Source organism: Oenanthe melanoleuca, chromosome 3 (assembly GCF_029582105.1).
Source record: "Oenanthe melanoleuca isolate GR-GAL-2019-014 chromosome 3, OMel1.0, whole genome shotgun sequence".
Taxonomy (NCBI): domain Eukaryota; kingdom Metazoa; phylum Chordata; class Aves; order Passeriformes; family Muscicapidae; genus Oenanthe; species Oenanthe melanoleuca.
In genome coordinates this window covers 38654622-38674819 of record NC_079336.1, presented here as the reverse complement: position 1 = coordinate 38674819, position 20198 = coordinate 38654622, and the positions used below count along the sequence as shown (strand labels likewise).

Sequence of the window (20198 nt, the reverse complement as noted above, 5' to 3'; positions counted from 1 at the left end):
TAATTTACTTTACATTTGTCATGTGTCAAAAGATTTGTTCGCTTACAAATCTGCTTCCTGTTTCTCCCCTCTATTACTGAATTAATAATGCCATAATTTACAGAATCAATTGAACCATGAGAGACGGCTTGCCAGAAAAGCTTCCTCAAAGGAAGAAGAAAGAAATCCTGTTATCATGCAGGAAAAAGCCAAAAAGCTTGAGCTGGAAGGTAGCTCTGGCGTCCTGTACTGCAAAGACCCCTCTGCGGAGGCGGCTGTCAATGGAAGCCAGACAGAGGGCAGTGAGAAGGAAGCCAGCCGCTCCGAAAGCAGCTTTGATGCAGACAGTGAAGCCTCAGAGAGCGAAAGTGCTTCTAAGCAAACAACTTTGAGCCCACCCAGCAGCGTGTCTGGCGTGCATGTCAACCACTTAAACCCTAAAACGCCGCACAAGCCAAGCGACAGCAACGAAGAGATGATTTCCAGTGCCATATCCAAGCTTAGCTTCTGTGATCCTGTAAAAGAAGATAAAAAATCAAGCTGTGGAGATCCAGCCTTAGGTTTATCAAATAATTCCATGTTCTCAGTAGGCAAATCGTCACTATCCCAAAACCCTCAAAATGCTTTCCAGACACTTTCCCAAAGCTACATAACTAGCTCAAAGGAATGTTCTGTTCAGTCCTGCCTTTACCAATTCACCTCTGTAGAGCTCTTAATGGGGAACAACAAGCTTTTATGTGAGAGCTGCACAGAAAGGAAACAGAAGTATCAGAAGAAAACCAACTCCACAGGTAAAGCGCTTGTACCTCTGGACAATTTCCAGCATTGCTTCCCAAAGCCTGTGTGCTGGCTGCTTCTCCATTGCTCCAGCATGGGCCTCCTGTGGTTAAATAGAAAGTGTCTCTCCAAGCAAAACTTGCTTGTAACAACTTAAAACTTCATCAGGCGATGGCAACAAGACTAATTTTGATATTAGAACATAATAATAGATGTAACATAGAATTCATTTTTTATCTTTATTCTATCCAAGATAAAGAATTTAAAGATGCCTGTAAACCGAGTATGTGCATTGCTCGATACTGATCTTTGTTGCAGTTTCTGTTCCTTACGATCCTCAAAGCTTTGAAACAAACGCTGTAATATTCAGCCCCAGTAGCTTACATACTCAGGGAAGTACTGTAATTATGTGTGGAAAAGAGGCAAAAAAAGAGAGTTGTAATGAAGAGAGAGAAAAAACTCCAAAAATTTGTAAGAATGGAGATGAGAGAGAAACCTTCTTGTGACAGTGTATAGCCCAGGCAGACATTAGAGTTCACTGAATAAGAAAAACAAATTTAATGAAAATGAACATTTTAGAAGGACTGGAGGATTGGGGGTTTTTATGTATAGAAATTCAGAAGAATAAAAAAGTTAAGCTTTTCTGATAATTTGTAAATACAATAATGAGAGTTCATATAATAGCAAGAAATGGCCTGTTTGCTGTGCATTTATAGATATCTGGAGAGATACAAGTTAAGTATGAGTAAATTTAGAAGAATGATTTCTATTTTATAATCATTCCTTTAATCATCATTGGACTGTAGGTGCTATATAAATAACACATGGGTTCTATGGGCACCATGGAAAAGGAAAATCAATTCACAACTAATCATTATTTGTTTTTTCCTTCTAAAACAAAATATGTAAGAGGTCACCCAATTAAACATTAAATGCTTCATTATACCTCAACTGAACTATTTTCTTCTGAACATATGTAAAACCAGTAAATTATTTTTTCAGCAAAAACAAATGCTAGTGGCATGTTCTCTTTTACTGTGGAGGTTTCCTGTGGAGCTTTCACTGTGCTACTTTGGTAAGCGCTGTGTGTTCTGTGCCTTCTGCACCATAAAGGGTTTGGAGGCCACATATCCCAATCCTGTATGCTGAAGCCAGCAGGTTAGGAAGCTTCCTGAAGTGGACAGCCCTCCTCAGGCTTTTCGCTTAATTACAAAGTATGTAGTCATTCAGAAAGAACTGAAGAATGGAAAACTGAACTCTTAGTGATTAGGACATTAGCACAGATAAAGAGACTTGTGCCTTCCAGTTTTTGTCCAGGGATCATCCATTTATTTTAGGTTTTAACAGGAAAGCTGGGTGCTATAGTAACAGACAATATAGGTATCTCAATCTGCAAGCTGACCTAGATAGTGGACAGGCTTCCAGCTTCTGATCTGGTTTTCACAAGACTGGCTAAAATAATGCTCAGATTTCATAGATTATGTTTATTAATAACGACAAAAATGAGAAAATATTTTTGTTACTCTACAAAATTTCCCATGTGTTTTATATAACAAGTACAAAAATATCACAGCATAGATCTATTCTGTCAGATGTTTAGAAAATCGTTTAAAAATTCCATATGACTGCCTTCACTTTACAAATTATTTTGATATTCACAAATACAGAAAAGAAAATGGAAGGTGTCTACACAAATGCTCGGAAACAGCTGCTGATTTCTTCAGTTCCTGCTATTCTTATTCTCCACCTGAAAAGATTCCACCAGGTAAGAGGCCAAACCCCTTGTATATTCCTCTGCCCCACTGGTGGACAAGCAATTCTTCAAGTGTCATTGTGGATCCCAGTACTGCCTTTTTAGATAAGACCTGGTAGAAACACTGTTTGAAACATGCTAATGTTTGTTGTGATTATCTAACACCTTCAGAGTGCATTTTGCCATCTTGTTGTATCCAGGGAAAACCCTTATGTGTCTATCATGCTTAAGTGTAGCATTTATGTATTGAAAGCATAACAAAGAAGGTATAAATCAGTTAAAATCTTACTCTTGGTTTTGGTTAATTGTAATAGTATAGTGATACACCTTAGATTTAAAAGGCTTCCTAGTAAAAATATTTATTTTACAGTCTTTTTGTTTTGTTTTGTTTTGTTTTTGTTTTGTTTTGTTTTGTTTTGTTTTTGTTTTGTTTTGTTTTGTTTTTGTTTTGAAGGCTGGTTTGAGTCTACGGAAAGTGAACAGGCATGTGGATTTCCCACTGATTTTAGACTTAGCACCATTTTGTGCAGCATCTTGCAAGGTACCATTTCAAATATTTATTTTTATTGTGCTTCAGCAGTTGGTGTCTGGACCACAAGATAAATTGGATTAATAATGATGAAAACAATGATTATTTCCTTCTTTTTAAATTAAATTGTAGAATGAACTTTTCAAATAGTGTCCTGAGATCAGAACTGTAACTGTGTGCAGTCCTATTTATATCAAGATTATCACAGATGTTAGCTAGTATTAGTTAAGCTGTGGTGCCCTGATGTTGGTATATATAACAGTATTATGGGCAAGTATTACTGCCTCTGTGGTAACTAAATTAGTAAGACTAGTGAATAATTGTAACAGAAGTATTTTGCTGTTGGAAATGCTGTGGATGTCTGCCTCTTTTGGAATTATACTACTGACAGTTACTTAAGATGCCTGTAAAATTCATTGTGAAATAATTCACCTTTGTTTTCTGTGTTTCTGGGAATGCAGAACGTTATGGATGGTGCAAGAGTGCTGTATAGTCTTTATGGAATAGTGGAGCACAGTGGCTCAATGAGAGGTGGTCATTATGCGGCATATGTGAAAGTCAGGACATCCTCCAAGAAATTGCTAGAGCATATTTCTACCACTAAAACTGTTTTGGGTATGTACAAACAGAGTTTCCTTTCCTTCTACAGTAAACCAAAAGTAGTTGTCTACAGGGATTTATAGCAAATAATTTTTTAGCTGAGAATAATTTGTGATTTTTAGACAAGTTGTAGAAACTCCATCCCATGATGTGCTCTAGGCCAAGCTGGATGGAGGTCTGAGCAACCTGGGCTAGTGGAAAGTGTCCCTGCCCATGGCAGAGCTGATAGAACCAGATGATCTTTGAAGTTCCTTCCAACCCAAATCAACCTATGATTCTATTAATTATTTTTTGTTGTTGTTTTTGAACACAATGTATATCCTACTTCTGCATTAATCCCATGTAGACCTGTATGTTTTATGTATCTTACGTATTTTAGGATTGGGAATTTTTTAATACTTAAAAATCTGGAATACTCTGGTTTAATGTGAACAGCAAGAATCTTTTTCATGGAAGATACAAGGTTTGGTGTAGGGTTTCTGTTAGCATTTTGAGAACAGCACACTAGTTCTTTCTTATTAATACTTGATGGATATGCAGAACAGATGACTGGGATTACAAGCATCATAAGTCACCCTAGGACAAGAATGAAGTCAGTTTCTAGGACAGAATGTCTTAGTGAAAAATTTGCGGCAGCAATAATACGCTAATCTGTCCTAAAGTTAGGTAAATATATTTACTGTTTCCCTTCTTGGGGGGAAGTGAGAATCAAGCATTATCCTTTCTGTCCTATGTAGTATCACTTTACATTTGAAGCTTGTTTTCTAGAAAGACAAATCATACATTATTCATGAAATCAAAGTTTCCTTCAGTCTTGTGCTTGTCTTGCAATGATTATTAGAAAAGAATAGATCTTTTCGTGTTCTTAATTTCACACTGGTCAGCTTTTAAGATAAGATCTTTTTTCTATGTCAGAACTGGTTGTGTTCTAGTATAACTTACTGTTGGAACTCAGCCAGCTATACTGGAAATGTCTTTGGCTTTCTAAAAAAATATGAAAAGAGCCATGGCAGCATCCATTCCTAGGCATTGTCTTCCACTAATGTCTCTTACAGTGCTCTTTGACATGTAAGTTTCAACTGAATAGCAGACTGTATTTAAATAATGAATGACTCCTGTAGGTTAGAAGCTTTTCTTGCTCTTTGAAATAGACACTTTATTTGCTTGATGATGTCATGAAAGACAAGAAAAAAATTTCTTTTGCTTCTGCATTTCAGGTTTAAAAGAAGCCATGGGAGCGTCAGGAGGACAGTGGGTGTACGTTAGTGATGCCCATGTTCAGATGGTTCCAGAATCAAGAGTACTAAATGCACAAGCATATCTACTTTTTTATGAAAGATTATTATTATAATTCTTAACATTTTAATTTCAAAGATGGTAGTGTTATTTAGTTTATATTATTTAAAGCTGCAGTGGTAAGAGTACCTGTAAATATTGTGCCTTTATCTTGTAGAGAATTTATCATATTTTGACTTTGAAGTTCAGTTAAGCTATTATAAATATCTAAATGATGCTCTCAAAGTATGCACTTTGCCAAACATATAAAATTCCTGAGTTCATTAAAATGCAGTACTGTTAGAATGTAAGATTATGTCCTATCCTACTGAGGTCTAGGGAGAGTTTGTTTTTGATTTTAATAAAGATAAGCTTTCGCCCATAGTTCTAGAACAGTTGAGAATAGAAATACTGATAGCGCTAAGTGCCTGGATTTGCGGGTGTACAATAACTATACAAAGTGTTCAACTTCTTTTGATCTAGTCCAGACCCTTCCCATCACTGGGTTGGATGTCAGCTGTTAAGATTTCTGCAAACAAGAGCCTGTCAAATAGTGTCACTTCCATGTTCAGTAATTGGAAAACAGAGTCCTTCTAGAACGGAGTAACAACAGCTGTCTCTGCATAATGCTTCAGTGTACTTTTCTGATAAGAGCTGGGAATAGATGGGGAAAATATGGCTTCTAAATAGTGACAGTGAATCCTCAGATACCAAATACCCTTTCAGTTGTCTCCAACTGGCACTGGTATAGCAACGTACTCCTGTTTCAATACAAATATGTACTTGGTGTACATAAGTATATCCTCCAAGATATATACACACACCATAAATCCATCAATAGATATTGTCATTTTACCTTCTAGGAAAGAGAATTGCAAATAATTTCTATATTTAGTAATTTTACAGTTTCACAATTATGACAATGTACAGCATATAAGCTTGTGTATGTACAGAGTTTAGGCGTAATTCAGTAAATTCTGTTACTTTTGGTTTATCTTGTTTATCTGTTCCTGAATACTTTTCTCACAGGAATAATAAACTAGAAATTATTTTTGCACTGTGTGTGTGAGTTGGACAGTAAATGATGACTTTTACCCTCTGATATATGTCTGGACTTCCTTTTGTCAGCAGTGGGGGACAGCAGGTGTCCTAGTGGCAGAACTGGTTTCTGTAGACTGTTTGACTGCCCTGTTTTGAGGTGTCACTTCCTTTGGTAATTTCTCATTTCCATCCCAGAGATGGAAACAGATACATTCTAAGGTCAAGACCTGATGACTACTTGAAGTTACGTGGTAATTAATTTATATAATAAGCAGTTACTTAAAATACAAATTACTTATGTAACAGTCCCATCCTGTATGACTTGCTCTTTGGTAGAGAAAAAATGTTAATACATGCTTACTGTTTCCATTTATGGTAATGTTTTTTAATGAAAAAACATGCTGTCCCTATTACTCCCTGTACCACATGTTGTCATACCTACCTGCCTGTCTCTCCTATTCTTTACTTCTGTTTCAGAGATTCATCCCACTTGCATTCCCTCTTTTGCATAAGAAAATGGCACAGCCTGCTAGAATTGCATTTGCTCAAACTGCTGAGGTGTATCTTGACTTGCACATTCTTGTGCAGGCACTAAGGATTGTTAGGCCATACAACTGATAGTCATAATGGAGTGAGGCTCTGGTTGTGCAGGATTTTATTTTCAAAAGGAAAACAACTCTGTTTAGATCAAAACTATGCTATGTGTTTTGGCCAAAACCATGGTTTTTTCCTTCTACAAATTAAAATTAAGTGTTTCAATCTACCCAAAAGTAGTAAAACTGAAAGAAACCAAGCAACCAGTTTTAGCCATCTATATTCCAGCTAACAACATCTTAACTTAAGTCTACACTAAGAAAGATAATATTTAAACAAGAGTTGGTTAAAATACCTTAATTCTCTTTTAGCTCCTTATCTTCCCATACCCTTCATCCACCTACACACCTTTTTCCTCTTTCTATATAGCTGATCAAAACTCAGAATAAGCCGCAGGCAAGAGTTGTAGCAAATGGCAACTAAGTGTCACTTTTGTGACACAGTCTTGCTAGGAGGAACACATGGAGTGAATCCTCCATCCTCAAGCAAAGTAGCTGACACCTGACTCCTTTTGCTGACTTCCATAAAACCACTGAATTTAAGTACCTGTATTAATCTACCTTTTTAGCCTAGAATGACTTCCCTAGGCTGGGCAACTAGGAGAGAAACAGAATGAGGCTCTTAACCTGTTACTTCTTACTTCTAATGCTATTTTCAGGAATGAGGAGGTCTTTGTTTCTTTTTAACTGTAGTTTGCAAACTGTTTGCTGAAATTTTCCCAAGTGGACATAACTGCCTAGAATGCCATAAGAGATGCTGGCAGGATTATTTTCTCATTAACAGGCAGGGAACATTTACTTGTATTTACAGGTATTTTATACAACACAGAAAGAAAATGCCATGAAAAAGAGCCAATGCCTTTATTCAAGATGACCATCACTGTTGCTCTTGGATGAGGCGTTCTGAATTGAAATACAAAACTCTGTTGGCAGGAACTCTGTAAGCCTTGAGTCAGGAACAGGTATGAAAATATGAGAAGGAACATTCTCTAAATATGAAGGCAATAGGTGAAGCTATGCCTTCAGAATGAGAAAACTGATGACCAGTGCAAGATGTCACACACAATTTTAGATGCAAGTCACAGTGTCCTTTACACAGACCTAAGTTTTTTTGTGTAAAGGTTGGCTATAAAGAAACTACATAAATGCATATACTGAAGACTTCTTAAAATTATTTATGAGGAATTGAAAAAGAAGCTCAGAGCATTCTGGGAAAACAATCCTATAGGTGCTAGAATGTTAAATATGATTCTAGAGTCAAGGAACTGGCACTTTCCTGCAACTGCCAGACGTGTACACACTATTGGAAAGCTATATGTTTTCAGAACATACAAGTTTAAGTGAAGGGCTTATGTTACCAAACAATAATCTCTTCAGGCCTACAGCATGTATTTTTTACAGAGCTTCACCATACTTTTGTAGTCTCCCACCCTGAAAAAGTGCAGTAGCCTGGGTCTTCATGTAGCATAGCTTCCAAATGGCTTTCTCTTCATCCCACCCTTCTCACAAGGACACCATTGCTTTCTTCATCAGCCCCATTTGTTCTTTATGTTTTTGGGGTCTCCGTAAGCCTCTGTGTCAACGTCTTTGCTTTCATTGATCCTTGAGCATAATATAGTGGTTCTCAATCTCATCACTTATTCTGTGAGCCTGCAAAGCTCAGGAAGAGCTACTGTAGCTGCAGTCTGGTCGGTCCCCAGCACCACACTGGTTCTGCCTACAGGCTGCAATACTGACCCCTGAGAAAAGCTGTGACTCCTGAGCAGCTCTCTGCTGGACAGTCACAAGACAGTGCCTGTAAAACAATTGCAAAGGATTCAGTTTCAATAGTTCCTCACTCTTCAGTAAGTAAACCTCACCTATGGGAAATACCTGATTTATGTATATGGGACAACTGGAACTCCCTACATGTTTCCCCAGAACAGAGGCATCAACAAAGAATTCTGCATCAGCTAAGGAGTTAGTACAGATGATAAGAAAGAGCTCTGTTATCTTTGGATTTATATGTTATTTACACCAAAAGTGGCAAAAAGTGATGGGGAGATTTATTATACTAACCTGTCTACAATATGTGTACTGACATCATGTTTGCATTAGTCTGCTCTCCTAAGAGATAGCTACAAATAGAGGTGAAGGAAAAACAAACCCTGAACTTTGCCGCCCAAAATGTACACACTGTAACTGCCTTTGTTTAGAAAATTAAATCCATGCAGTCTGCCAAACCTTCCTCCCCTTTCCCATCTGCACCCTCTGTGTGGATCAATGAAGTGCTCTTGCCTGTGGATTTCAAGTGGTAGCAGGTGAGAGTGGTTTATAAATTCATTAAAAGACAGAAATGTCTTAACTTCACCATTTGCTTCTCTGTACGCTTCTTTTTTATACTAACACAAACTGAATCATAAAGGGACATGAAATTAATGCATCTATGTTCTCAACCCTTTATAAAAATCTTATTTGAACATACTGGTAACAAACTAAGAAAGGAGTAATTTCTTTAGTAGAAACTCTAAGATGTATTAAAATGGAAACAAATTAGATGGGAACAAAGAAAGCATTTAAATACCACTCTTAACAAAAAGTAACAAGTTTAACTTTCATTAAAAAGTGGTAGCACACTTCAGAAAGCAACTTTACAGCAGCCCTGATAAAACAAATATTTTATATTCCTTAGTTTTCAATATCTGGACTCTCTTTTGCTGTACCCTGTACACATTTATGCATTTGTACAAAGATTTATATATCTACGTGAAAGAAAAGCCACTATTCTTTGGTAGAACCATTTCTGTCTGTTTATTTTAGAACAGATTATTGCTGCTTCTGTGTCTATTTACCAAGCTTGCCAGCTGTTCTAGCTATTGTCCGTCTCCTGTTGGTATATAAACAAATGGCAGAAATGGTGGAAAAGTGATTATTCAAAATGATTCATAATCTATTTTTGGTAAATGAGATTATAAAACATATTTTCAGATGGATGTCTGTGCAAGTCAAAACACTTTGCACAACATTGCATAAGAAGTCTAAGTGAATTTATATGTTATAATAAAACAACTGCAATGCATTGCAATCACTTCAAAACTACTTGGTGAACGTTCCATTAATATGAAATTACAAAGACTTTCATCTTCGTTGATAGCAGTAGAAAAAACTAACTTTTAAGTCTCAAGAATGTTTCTTACATTTATTGCAGCTTCCACTATTTTTCTAGTACAAAATGTAAAGGTGCAGTACTGCTTTTAAAAGAGTGGGTTTATGACTTCCTAGCAATCACCTCATTGCTTTGCTAGTTTAGGGCTTTTTTGCTTTTGTGCTGTGTAGCCTGGAAATAATTTTAGTGTATTCTGTAGTGAAACCACCATGTCAATGGCCACCATTCCCTATTTAGCCATTCGACCAAGCTGAGTTCTGATTTTACTGTCATTTATACATGGAGATAATCCCTGATATGTTCATGTGTGGTTGCATTTACACAAAAGACAATCCAAGTAATCAAAAATCTTGTTGCTAAGTTCAACATACTTGTGAGCAATAAACCAAGCATGTTAAAATTTCATCTAATTTTCATTAATTTCCTTTTTTCATCTATTTGAACTAATAGTCTGAGTCTTTTCTGCAGGTATTTAAATAACAAATAGTATTTTGAGAATTTGACTACAGTGCTGATACATGGTACATTTCATTTGTAGATTTCTAATTCCAAATATTACTAAGTTAACAGGGTCTTACATACAGACTGTATTTAAAAAAACAAACACAAGTCTGATCAGTTTTCCACTCTACCCAAGGTGCTTTAACAAGTTCCTGAGAGAATGGCTGCATTTGTCATCTGTTCATTTTGTCTTTTCATCTGTTATATATTGTTAGAAAAATGTATAAATAAAACATCCAGAATTTGGAAAACGGTGTTACTTAAATATAAGCTGTATGTTGTGCATGAGTTAATGTATTTTTGCTTTTGCCTTGCTTCACATCATCACTGTCTGTGGAAGAGCTCCCAGAGATGAATCTATATCCTTGGAGACTTAAGGTGCACCATGCACCACTTGTTTTCCCTGCCTTACCCTCTGTGGCAAAGGGCATAAAGCTTGGTCCCTTTGTAAGAACTGAGTTCTGTAGTTCTGTGATAAGACCAGGACCAAGAGTGGGACTCACTCACATGCCCAGTTTCAGTAGCAGCTGGAAGTTTCTCCTTCCATAAGCATCATTCCAGAGTTCCAGCTGTGAGTCAACACTGGACAGACTTAAAACTTCCCCAATACTTCTGTCCATGGAAAGCATTCTCACGGAAATCCTGCCATTTCATGTGACACAAAAAGGGGAAAATCTAGAGTGATTCACCCCACTAACATGTAGCCTAAGTGGCACTGACAAATCTTATACTGAAATCATTACAAAAGTGTCTTGGAACCTTCAATTTTCTATAGATTTATAAGGGTTAACTTTGTTACTCTGTGTGGGTATTAATATCACTTTATGCAATGATCAGAGAGACTGCGGATGTGTTAGGCAATTACATCCATGATGCTGAAGGAAGGGAAGGCAGTGATCCCAGCGGTAAGTAATGTGCCAGCTAATGGAAACCTCTGCTCCACGCAAACGAATGGAATTACTCACTGCCTGCCTACAGAATCATCCCGTGTCGATACAAGAGCTGTTTACTGCAGGTGGTTTTTTTAACATACCTTAAAAAAAAAAAAAAAAAAAAATTAAAGGTAGAAGTCACTGAACTTAATTTGGATATCCAGAATAAACTACTTGGAGAATATTCCCGCTTCGCGAACACTCCTGGTAGCCATACACTGGCCTGACTTTGAACACTCACACTCTGTGGCTGTGCACCACAGAAGTTATTATGTATTTCAGTGTAGGGCCATTGCCCAGAGCCGGCCCACTTACGTACTTACACCACCTACACGCGTAGCTACCAGCTTTACAAACTTCTTCATGCAGCTTTATAAACTACTTCATGTCGACCCCGTACTGGAAACACGGATCACGCTCTGACTGTAAGTTACCTGTGGAGCCACAGAGCTGATGAGCCTGCCACGGGGCTGCTCGCACTAGCGCAGGCGGGAAGGCGAATCCCGCTGGACTCCCACCGCTCCCGGGCGGAGCGAGCCCGGCCCCCTCTCCCGCCGCGGCGGCACCGGCGGGCTGCCCGCAGTAAAGATGGCGGCAGCGCGGCCTCGGAGCTCCCGGCCGGGCCGAGGGAAACGGGAAGCGCCGCCCGGCCGCCCTCAGCAAAGATGGCGGCGGCAGGCGCCCGTGTACACCAGGCGAGGGTCAGCGCCGTGACGCCTTTCACTTCCGGGTGAGCGGCAGCGGGCGCCATATTGTCTTGTCCGTGAAGACGAGAAGTGATAGCGGGGGCAGCGCGGCCGCGGAGCGGCGGCACCGGCGGCGGGAGGCGGGGGAGCGCGTAAGTAGCGGGGCGGGCTGCGCTCGCCGGCGCTCCCGGGGGGCCGGCGGGTGTCGCTGACCCGGTCTTCCCCTTCGCTCCCAGCCGAACCGGGAGGGCGCCGCGCGCCGCGGTGGCGGCGGCAGCTGCTCGCCGGGCGTGAGGAACCGGCGGCACCGCCAGCGGAAACCGGCGGCCAGGACGAGAAGGGACGAGCCGAGAGCCGCTCGCCCTCCCCCGCCGCCCGTCCGGGGGGGAGGGCGGCTATCCGCGCATGCGCGGCGAGGGCGCGGGGGGGCTGGCGGGGACCCCCGGGACCCCCCGGGCTGCGCCGCCCCCCCGGCGGGGTCCCGGTGGGGCCGGGCCCGCGGCCGGCACTGCGCATGTCCCGGGGCCGCACGCGCCGCTGCCGCTGCCCCGGCGGCGCCGGGAGAGGCCGGTGCCGAGCGCGCGACCTCGCGGGCCGGCGGTCCCGGGATGCCGGAGCGCGCGCCGGGCCGGCCGTGCGGGAGCCGCCGCTGCCGGGGAGCAGCGCCCGCCCTTCCGCGGCGCACGGTGTCCGCTTGGTTTAGCCGGTAACCTAGTTAGGGAAGCAACATGTGCACCGGGGTTTGGGAGTCGGCTGTGTCAGCAGCCTGGCTCCTGCGGATGAAATGTATTTGTGGGATATTCGTGCTGTTTCATGCGTTTCGTGGCCGCTCCTATGAGTTGGTTCCACTGGAGGGCTCCAGAGAACTGAAATTCACACAGCAGCATTTGTAAGGTACCTGGACTAGTAGCTTGGCAGAGGCAGGGTATTTTTAAATGGCTCCTCAAACAGATGATGGGTTTGAAGTGCTTCCAGCACTTACCCCTCCCTGCAGGTTCTCCGTACTTCATTAGGCAATCCACAAAGTTGTTGAAGTGAATTTTAATGGAATGTGCTAGGCTTTAACAGTTAAGGGTGGAGACACAAAAGTGGTCCGAGGGCTGGAGCTCTTACACTGTGAAGGCAGGCAAAGAGAGCTGGGATTGTTCAGCCTGGGAAAGAGAAGGCTCCAGGGAGACCTTATTGCAGCCTTTCAGTACCTAAAGAGTATGAACAGTGTTTTCTCGTATGTAAAAGACTTGTTACCAGGGCTCTGGGTGAGGGACAGCAGTTAAACTGAAATATAGATTTAGACTGAGCATAAAGAAGAAGCTTTTTATGATAAGGATGGGAAACAGTGGAACGGGTTTCCCAGAGAAGTTGCACGATTGGAAATGTCCAAGATCAGGTTGGACCAAACTTCTAGCAGCATCATTTTATGCAAGATGTTGGACTAGATGGTCTTCAAAGGTCCCTTCCAACCCAAACCATTGGATAATTCTGTGATGTGCTCCCCCCAGCTGAAATTTACTAAGTGTCTATAACAAATGATTATGCAGAGTGTTCAGTCGCCTTGGTTGTTGTTAATTTCTTCTCTTATAGTTACACCTGTAAATGTTTTCTAGCAAACAATCTGTTGGAAGGTGTGGGATACAGGAAACAAGGGTTGCCCTAAAGGCTTTGTTTTAAAGCAGAGTCAGCCACTTTTCAAAGAGGGGGAATGGTGGTCTTCAAAGCATAAAGCATGTCTAGTAGCAGACAGTATTCTAGCATCATTTTCCAAAGACAGGGTTACAAATACCAGTGCAGCCCAGCCGAAGACCTGTACTGTTGGTAGGAGTAAGGAACCTCTTTTTGGAGTCCAGCTGCACTAAAGATGACTCTTACGGGAATGACAGATGCTGCAACTCCCATGGCTTCAGAACAGAGGGGAACTGAAAGTCTTAGCTTTGTCTGGGGACAAGTTGCTAGGATTGCTGACAGACAAGCTCCTGGTTTTAATTTGTTTGGTGCAGCAGCAAACCTTGTGTCATCTCCACTGTTACACTATTACAAGACTTGTACTATCTTTGTCCCATATGACATACAAACTCCTGCTCTGATAAGAATGCTTTCCATACTTTGGGGTTCAGAGGTGTTGTAGGGCTTAAGAGTCCACAAATTTAGCACAGTTCTACAATTTTTTAGTGGTTTACTCACCTTATAAGCTGTAGTGGTAGAGTGGAGTCATAACCATGTTTGATTTTTATTTAGGTGCAGGATTATACAAAGATACAATGGGAACAGGAGTGTCCAGTCTCACTTCTTTTCATGACTGAGATGTGTGGTGATTCTAAGTCTGCTTTTGGTGACAAATAATATTTTGGGTAGGTGTTATTAAAGTGTTCTTACTTTCATCACTAGCTGGTGCCTTATTAGGTGGTAACTGTATTTATCATTGAGGGTAGTATCTGCTCATGACTAGTGAGGAGTAGTTTTTTATTTAGTTAGATGCTATTAATTTTCGTGCAGAGCATGTTCATTGGTTCATTATAGAGGAAGCTGCAGATGGGCCATTCACTTCATTAAAAAAAGCTGTGTTACAGGGGTAATTGAAAATCCTGCCTCAGGGCTTTCAGTGGAATGATACACGAAAAAAATAATCACATTGGACTTTTTTCCCTGCCCCCAAACTTAGTAGAGTTTTGACTTAAACTACCCAAGTTATGACAGTATTTCTGTGGTAGTGAAAGTTCTAGCAGTGGTTTTGGTACTTCATGATAATCAAATCATATGTTTGTCTTTATGTCTTAGAAATACAAAAATAAAAACTAAATGGTACCTGGATACCATTATCTGGTACTTTTGCTCTTTTAAAAAAGAATTGTGTTCAGCTCAGTGAATATGTGAATTTAAGTTTGAAATGACAGACCTTGGAAGCTGTACTGCTGGAGTGACTCCCTGAAGATTTTGCAGTAATTTTTTTTTTCTTTTAGGTTTTTTTAAAATTTAAACTTTGTTCATGCTGCTTCATCTTTTTTGCATTGTAAATATTAGTCAGATGTACTGATGTGTGAACCAGGTTCTGGAAAACTTCATGGATACTGAACAAGCTGTTTTCATCAGTTCTTTTTCTAGTTTTTTATTTTGGATCTTGGTTACGCATTTGAAAAGCCTCTGTTCTTCAGTCTGAGAAAGAACAGTTCTGATAGTAAAAAATTTTCAGTGATACACAACTATAAGTGAGCTGGAAGTTTTTTGACTTTACATCATGCTAACAGATTGCAGCAAGCACATGGGTATAGCTTCTGGTTCTCAAGAGGAGAAAAGATGCATAGTATCTGGGCATTAAATACCAGGAACTTAGGGTGGTGCCCTGCGTGGTTCGGGCAAGTGAAAGTGTAATGAGTGAAAAAGATTAGCAGTCAAGACAGTGACTTTAACTTTTTCTGATTTATTGCAGACTTAAATCACACCATAGATATTTAATTTTCTAATCAATGGCTGAGTGTAATACAGTGGTAAATATTAATTCTCCCAAGTAAAATCTAAACTGGTATGTTTTTGTCTGAGTGATGGTATGTATTCGTTCTGACTCTGAGTGAATGTGTCTGCAGACACTCTGGAGTAACTTGCAGGGTTCATTCCTATGTGGGTGCATAGGATACAGCACTTTTCCAGACTCCCATGTCTTTTTAACTGCAGAATTGTTCTGAATTACCTGGGTCTCCTATGCTAAGACCACCAGTTGATGATAATTCTTGTGACACTCTTTCTGCATTAAATTTTTCTTCTTGGTAGGGGGGCTCCTTTGGGTATGCAAAACTATTTTTCATTTGCAATTCTCTTCAGTTGCACCTCTTATGTACAAATTATTATGGAAAAGTATCTTTTGTTCCAGTGACACAGTCATGGAAGTTTACATTTCCTTCCAGTTTGGAGTACTGTGAAATAGACATCTTTGGAGTTTGTACAACGTGTGTCCATTATTGACTTTGGATTCCAGCTTGGTTGGATATTGATAATACCATGGATGAGCTGCTCTTTCTAATTCCTTGGGAGTGCTGTGTGAACTGTTGGTGTTGTATCTGTAGAGTATTTATCCACTAGTCCTTCCAGCCTCATCGGTGATGTCTTTTCTACCACGGCCCTGTTGAAGCAATAGCATAGTGGGAGGAAAGGGAGGGGGAATCTGCTCTCCAGCAACACTTGTCAGCTTGAACTCTTGGAGGTATTTGCTTTAGTCTTGTCTTTCTACTAACTGCTTTGATCCTGTCGTGGTGAATGTAGGATTAGATCTGTCCTACTTGCAAGGGAACAGTTCCACAAAATTCATCATGGAAACTCATAATGAGCTTTCAGTCACTGTGCTAAAACTTCACAGAGCCAATATAGCTACCTTGAATGAAAGGCAAAAGCCTTACATTAGAATAATACCCACATGAAAGATCAAGAAATCAGGTTATTGATTTCAAGGAACTCTGCTCCTGAAGCATCTCCATTTTCCTTTAGATTCATCTTCAGAGCCTAAATCTATATGAGATAAAGAAGCTCTGCCCAAAAGCTATATGATGCTTTTGGGATCCTTCTCAAGATGTGACATGGATAACTTCTGTAGCTCAGGTTCTACAAAGAGCATCAAAGACTAATGTGCCTTTGCTGCTTGTATTATCTTAAACTCACACCAAAAGATTACCTAGCTAATGACACTGACTGTTTAATAATGATTTGTTTCAAAACCAGTAATTGCAGTTTGTTACAAACCAGAATTCCTACCTTTTGGGATCTTTCCCTTCAACTATGTAGACCTAAATATAGTCAGTCATGGCTGCACTGTCAGATTATGTTAGAGGATGTGTACCATTTTTCTAGCTTTTTTTGGTTGTTTTGTTTTGTTTTTTGCCAAAATACCTGGCCTGTGCAAAAGAGAGTTTGAAACCCTGGGGTTTACAAAGACTAGCTGTGTGGGGGTTCTCCATGTATGCATGATGGCCTGCTCTTTCAGCTTCCTTGTTTATTTAGATGATGGATATTTCTTTACTAAATGCAATGCCTGTTTAGAGTGCCTGCAAGACAAGATCTTTAGTCACCAGAAAACCTCCTGCAGCAATGTTAAGAGTTCAGTTTGCAAGTAAAACTTGTCAGGCTATCTTGTGTCACATATTGACCTGCTCTTCAGGAATGATGAGTAGCATCATTACAAAGGTGATGCAACAGCCTCCCCTCAGTATCAGAAAGCTCTTGATTATTGGTTGTGGGCTTTGTAGGTTCCAGAATCTACAGTCTGGAACTTTCAGAATCTAATCTGCCTGTCTACAGGGTTAAATAAACCACACCACCAGATTGTGCCCTGAAGATCAGGTCCAATGATAGTTACGTCTGCTGTAGGAATTCTTAACCTTGATCTCTTCAGCTCATGACATAGCACAAGGTGTGTGCCACTCTCCTAGTGACAGCTTGACTCCTAGTCTGTCTCCTGATTTCTTGGAGTTTAGATAGTCTAGCTTCTAAAAAATACTTGATTTCATATTCCAAAGATTTTTTTTTTCTCATTTCTAAGATACTACAGTTTCATGAATTTCCTGGCAAACCATTCAGAATCTCTGTATCTGTTGCAGAAGCTGTTGAGCTGTAAGGTGTTCTGCATTGTGAGGATGGCGTGTAACTTTTATATTGGGAAGAAGCAGATTGTTAGAGTGATGAGAGTTACTTAAAAGGAGCAAGAAAGTGTGTGCAAGGTGCCCTCATCAGGACTGGAGCTGAGCTAACTTCCTAGGTCTCCATGCTTCTTGTCCTGGAGTAGCTGCATAAATTGGAGCAATTCAGTTTATCCATTACCTGTATTAAATCTTGTTTAAGGGCAGACCTTGCTTGTCTTTCCAGGGGAAGTTTCTCGATATTTTTCAGTTCTGCTGTAGCCAGTGTCATAAGGCATTTAAGGAAGATAGTATCTCCAGGATGACAAGCAGGCTTTTGTCCTTTGATATTTCCTGAGCTGAGCCTTGCTCCCTAAGACTGCTCTTGTCCACTTCTGAGAGGTCAGAGCTCAGTTAGCTCTGCATAAGTGCTGTTGAGCTGATAACAGATTTTATGAGTTCACACTATGAAACTGCTGAGGTAGGGCTGTCCAAGGAGCCTGAGTGAGCCTGTTAGTGCTCAAGTTCTGTTGGTGGCCTTGTCTAAAAGATGGCCCCATCTTTGACATCAAGGGCCATCACTAAGCACTGCCATTGGTGAATTCTCAGGAAACCACGCTCCCCTTGACAGGGTATATTCTTGTTGGTGTGGAAATGCATAATTTGCTTCAAGATAGCTGTGTTTTGTGGGAAGTGGTGGGGGGAGTCTCCCAGAGTTAAAGGTGAGCTTGTGAATTATCACTCAAGACTGTTTACTGGTAAGTACCTTCTAAATGTGTGTCTTTCAGTATGTGGTGTGTCTGGACACATCATACAACTGTGTTGGAAAATACCTTATTATGCTAACAAATAGGTTGAAGGAGATGACTTTTTTTTCTAAAAGAGCAGATTAACATTGAGGTGTTATTTGTAGTTGAGATGCATGTTACAATCAAGGAGGGGAGTGGAAAGGTGCCTTTAAAAATGTGTTCTTTGTCTTTACCCAAACAAGTTAGTTTAAATACAGTGGTAGAGAGTTTGACACCACATTTAAATGTTTCTGAGTGCTGTTAGCTCTCAGAGGTTGATGGTGATTGAGGTAAGTCCTATCTATGTTGCTTTTATCATCAGCAGGGAAGCCCTCACCAGCAGTCCTATCAAGGGTGGCATATTCTCATACCAGTAATTTGCTTCAATAAAACTTCAGCAGATTCTGGTCCAGCCTTTGAATAGAAATTTAATTTAAAAAGAAAAAAGCCCAACATGTGAAAGAACATACTTTAGAACATGTTTGCTCTTAAGCACTTCAGCAAGATTTTGAGATATCATGTGAACTATCCATAATCTGTTAAGTACATGTAACTGAAAATAAATGTGAATTGATGGGGTGTTTTGCTCATGTGATTGTGCTTCTGTATAAAACAAAAAGAATCCTGAATTGGCTTCTGTTTCTTCATTGGTAAACAGATTTTTAATAGATTCACGTTCCTGTTCTGTGATCTGACATCAGGGAACAGCTCTTGAAGCACCAATAAATGTTCTTTTGTTTATTTGTGTGTGTGCTAGAGAGAGAGAAGGAAAGGAGAAAAGGCTAGGTCCAATTGAATTGGAGGGTAGAACAGCTTAGTAAAAGAACCTTAACCCATCATTATAAAGAAGTGGTAGTATCTGCATTTTCCTTTTAAGTAGGTGCCTACAGAATGGATGCATTCTTTGAACTTGTTGCTTTTCAAACCTGTTGTGTGCACTAGTGATGTCAGAACCAGTATGTCTCCATGACTGCTCAGTTGAGGTACCCTTCTGTTACTAAGTGTCTTGCTAACATTTGACCTGAATTAATTTTTAGCCAGTATTCATCTCCCTCCCCTCCAGCTTTAGTAGAAAGTAAAGCTTGTTTCACTGTGGTTTGGATGCTCTGCTGGGTACTTAGCCTTAGATCACTGTTGGGGGTGGGAAATAGAGCTGTCCATTGTATTAGGTGAAGCCTGTTTCTTTCAAGTGATGCTGATTTGGGAACTTGTAAGAAATAAAAACTTGTTTTTATTTGTGGGGCATCATCCAAGTTGGTTTTGTCAGTGCAGATTTTAGTTAGTGGGAGAGGACTTTGAGACTCTTTTCTCCATTATTAATTACTACTCATGTCTCAGGTTGTGTCTTGTCACATCCATTAGTGGAAGAGGTTCCAGTTGTTTCAAGCCTTTAAGTTACTGCTTTGGTGGGTTAGAGGCATTGTTTGTTGATTTTGAGTTTATTTCCTCCTCCCCTGCCTTGGTATTGGAGGTGAATCCCTTGCAGTAATTTTAAAATTACTGTGAATAGGCTACAGTTTCTCCACTGTGTTTTGTGAGTTCTTTGTGAAGTAGTTTGTGCCCTTTTCTGTTTATGGACTCAGGTTCAAAAGGGTTGTTTTGATAACTCTCTCATCTGAGTTGTTCATTACTGTATAACTTGAGTTGATCTGGGGGTTTTTTGGGGTTTTTTTTACACCTTTAAAATATCATCACTAGGAAGGATAATATTTGAAGGATGATCAGTGATGTCTGACAGGACAAACCTGAGATTCTGTTGAAAATCCCTACAGTAAAGTTTCACAACCAGAATACAAAGTTACATTGCCTCTATGTAAAAAAGAGTAACATCAAATAGCATTAGTGCTAGTTTTAGTTACCCTTTAGAACATGACAACTGCAAATGAAGAACTAAAACCAGGGGGAGTTTTGCCTCTGAAACTTAAAAGCAGATGAAACCATTAGACAGTGTAGTGCTTAGAAAAACAGTTTTTGAAGGCAATGAACCATCTTTAAATGCCTATAG

At 40.1% G+C, this 20198-nt stretch overlaps 3 protein-coding genes across 5 annotated transcripts in view; 2 read left to right on the top strand and 1 right to left on the bottom strand.

The window, feature by feature from the left end:
* USP45 (ubiquitin specific peptidase 45) overlaps positions 1-6015 on the top strand; it is a 48663-nt gene extending 42648 nt beyond the window's left edge. For 2 of the 3 annotated variants that reach the window (XM_056488021.1, XM_056488020.1), the window contains exons 14-18: positions 104-770; positions 2424-2521; positions 2964-3050; positions 3500-3653; positions 4856-6015. In XM_056488021.1, the coding sequence (XP_056343996.1) occupies positions 104-770; positions 2424-2521; positions 2964-3050; positions 3500-3653; positions 4856-4989 (1140 nt within the window). In that variant the 3' untranslated portion in view covers positions 4990-6015. The remainder of the gene's footprint in view (positions 1-103; positions 771-2423; positions 2522-2963; positions 3051-3499; positions 3654-4855) is intronic. The other variant, XM_056488022.1, reaches the window with a different exon arrangement.
* A 91-nt stretch (positions 6016-6106) lies between these two features.
* Positions 6107-13704, bottom strand: LOC130250841 (collagen alpha-1(I) chain-like). Its single transcript, XM_056486954.1, has 3 exons — positions 13678-13704; positions 11560-12504; positions 6107-8342 (listed from the first exon to the last, which is right to left on the bottom strand). The coding sequence occupies exons 1-2, from the start codon at positions 13702-13704 to the stop codon at positions 11782-11784; spliced, it is 750 nt and encodes a 249-aa protein (XP_056342929.1). The 3' UTR covers positions 6107-8342; positions 11560-11781.
* The window catches only part of PNISR (PNN interacting serine and arginine rich protein), a 25601-nt gene continuing 17276 nt past the window's right edge, over positions 11874-20198 (top strand). The window contains exon 1 of the mRNA XM_056488024.1: positions 11874-11963. The gene's annotated coding sequence lies outside the window, so the exon portion shown is untranslated. The remainder of the gene's footprint in view (positions 11964-20198) is intronic.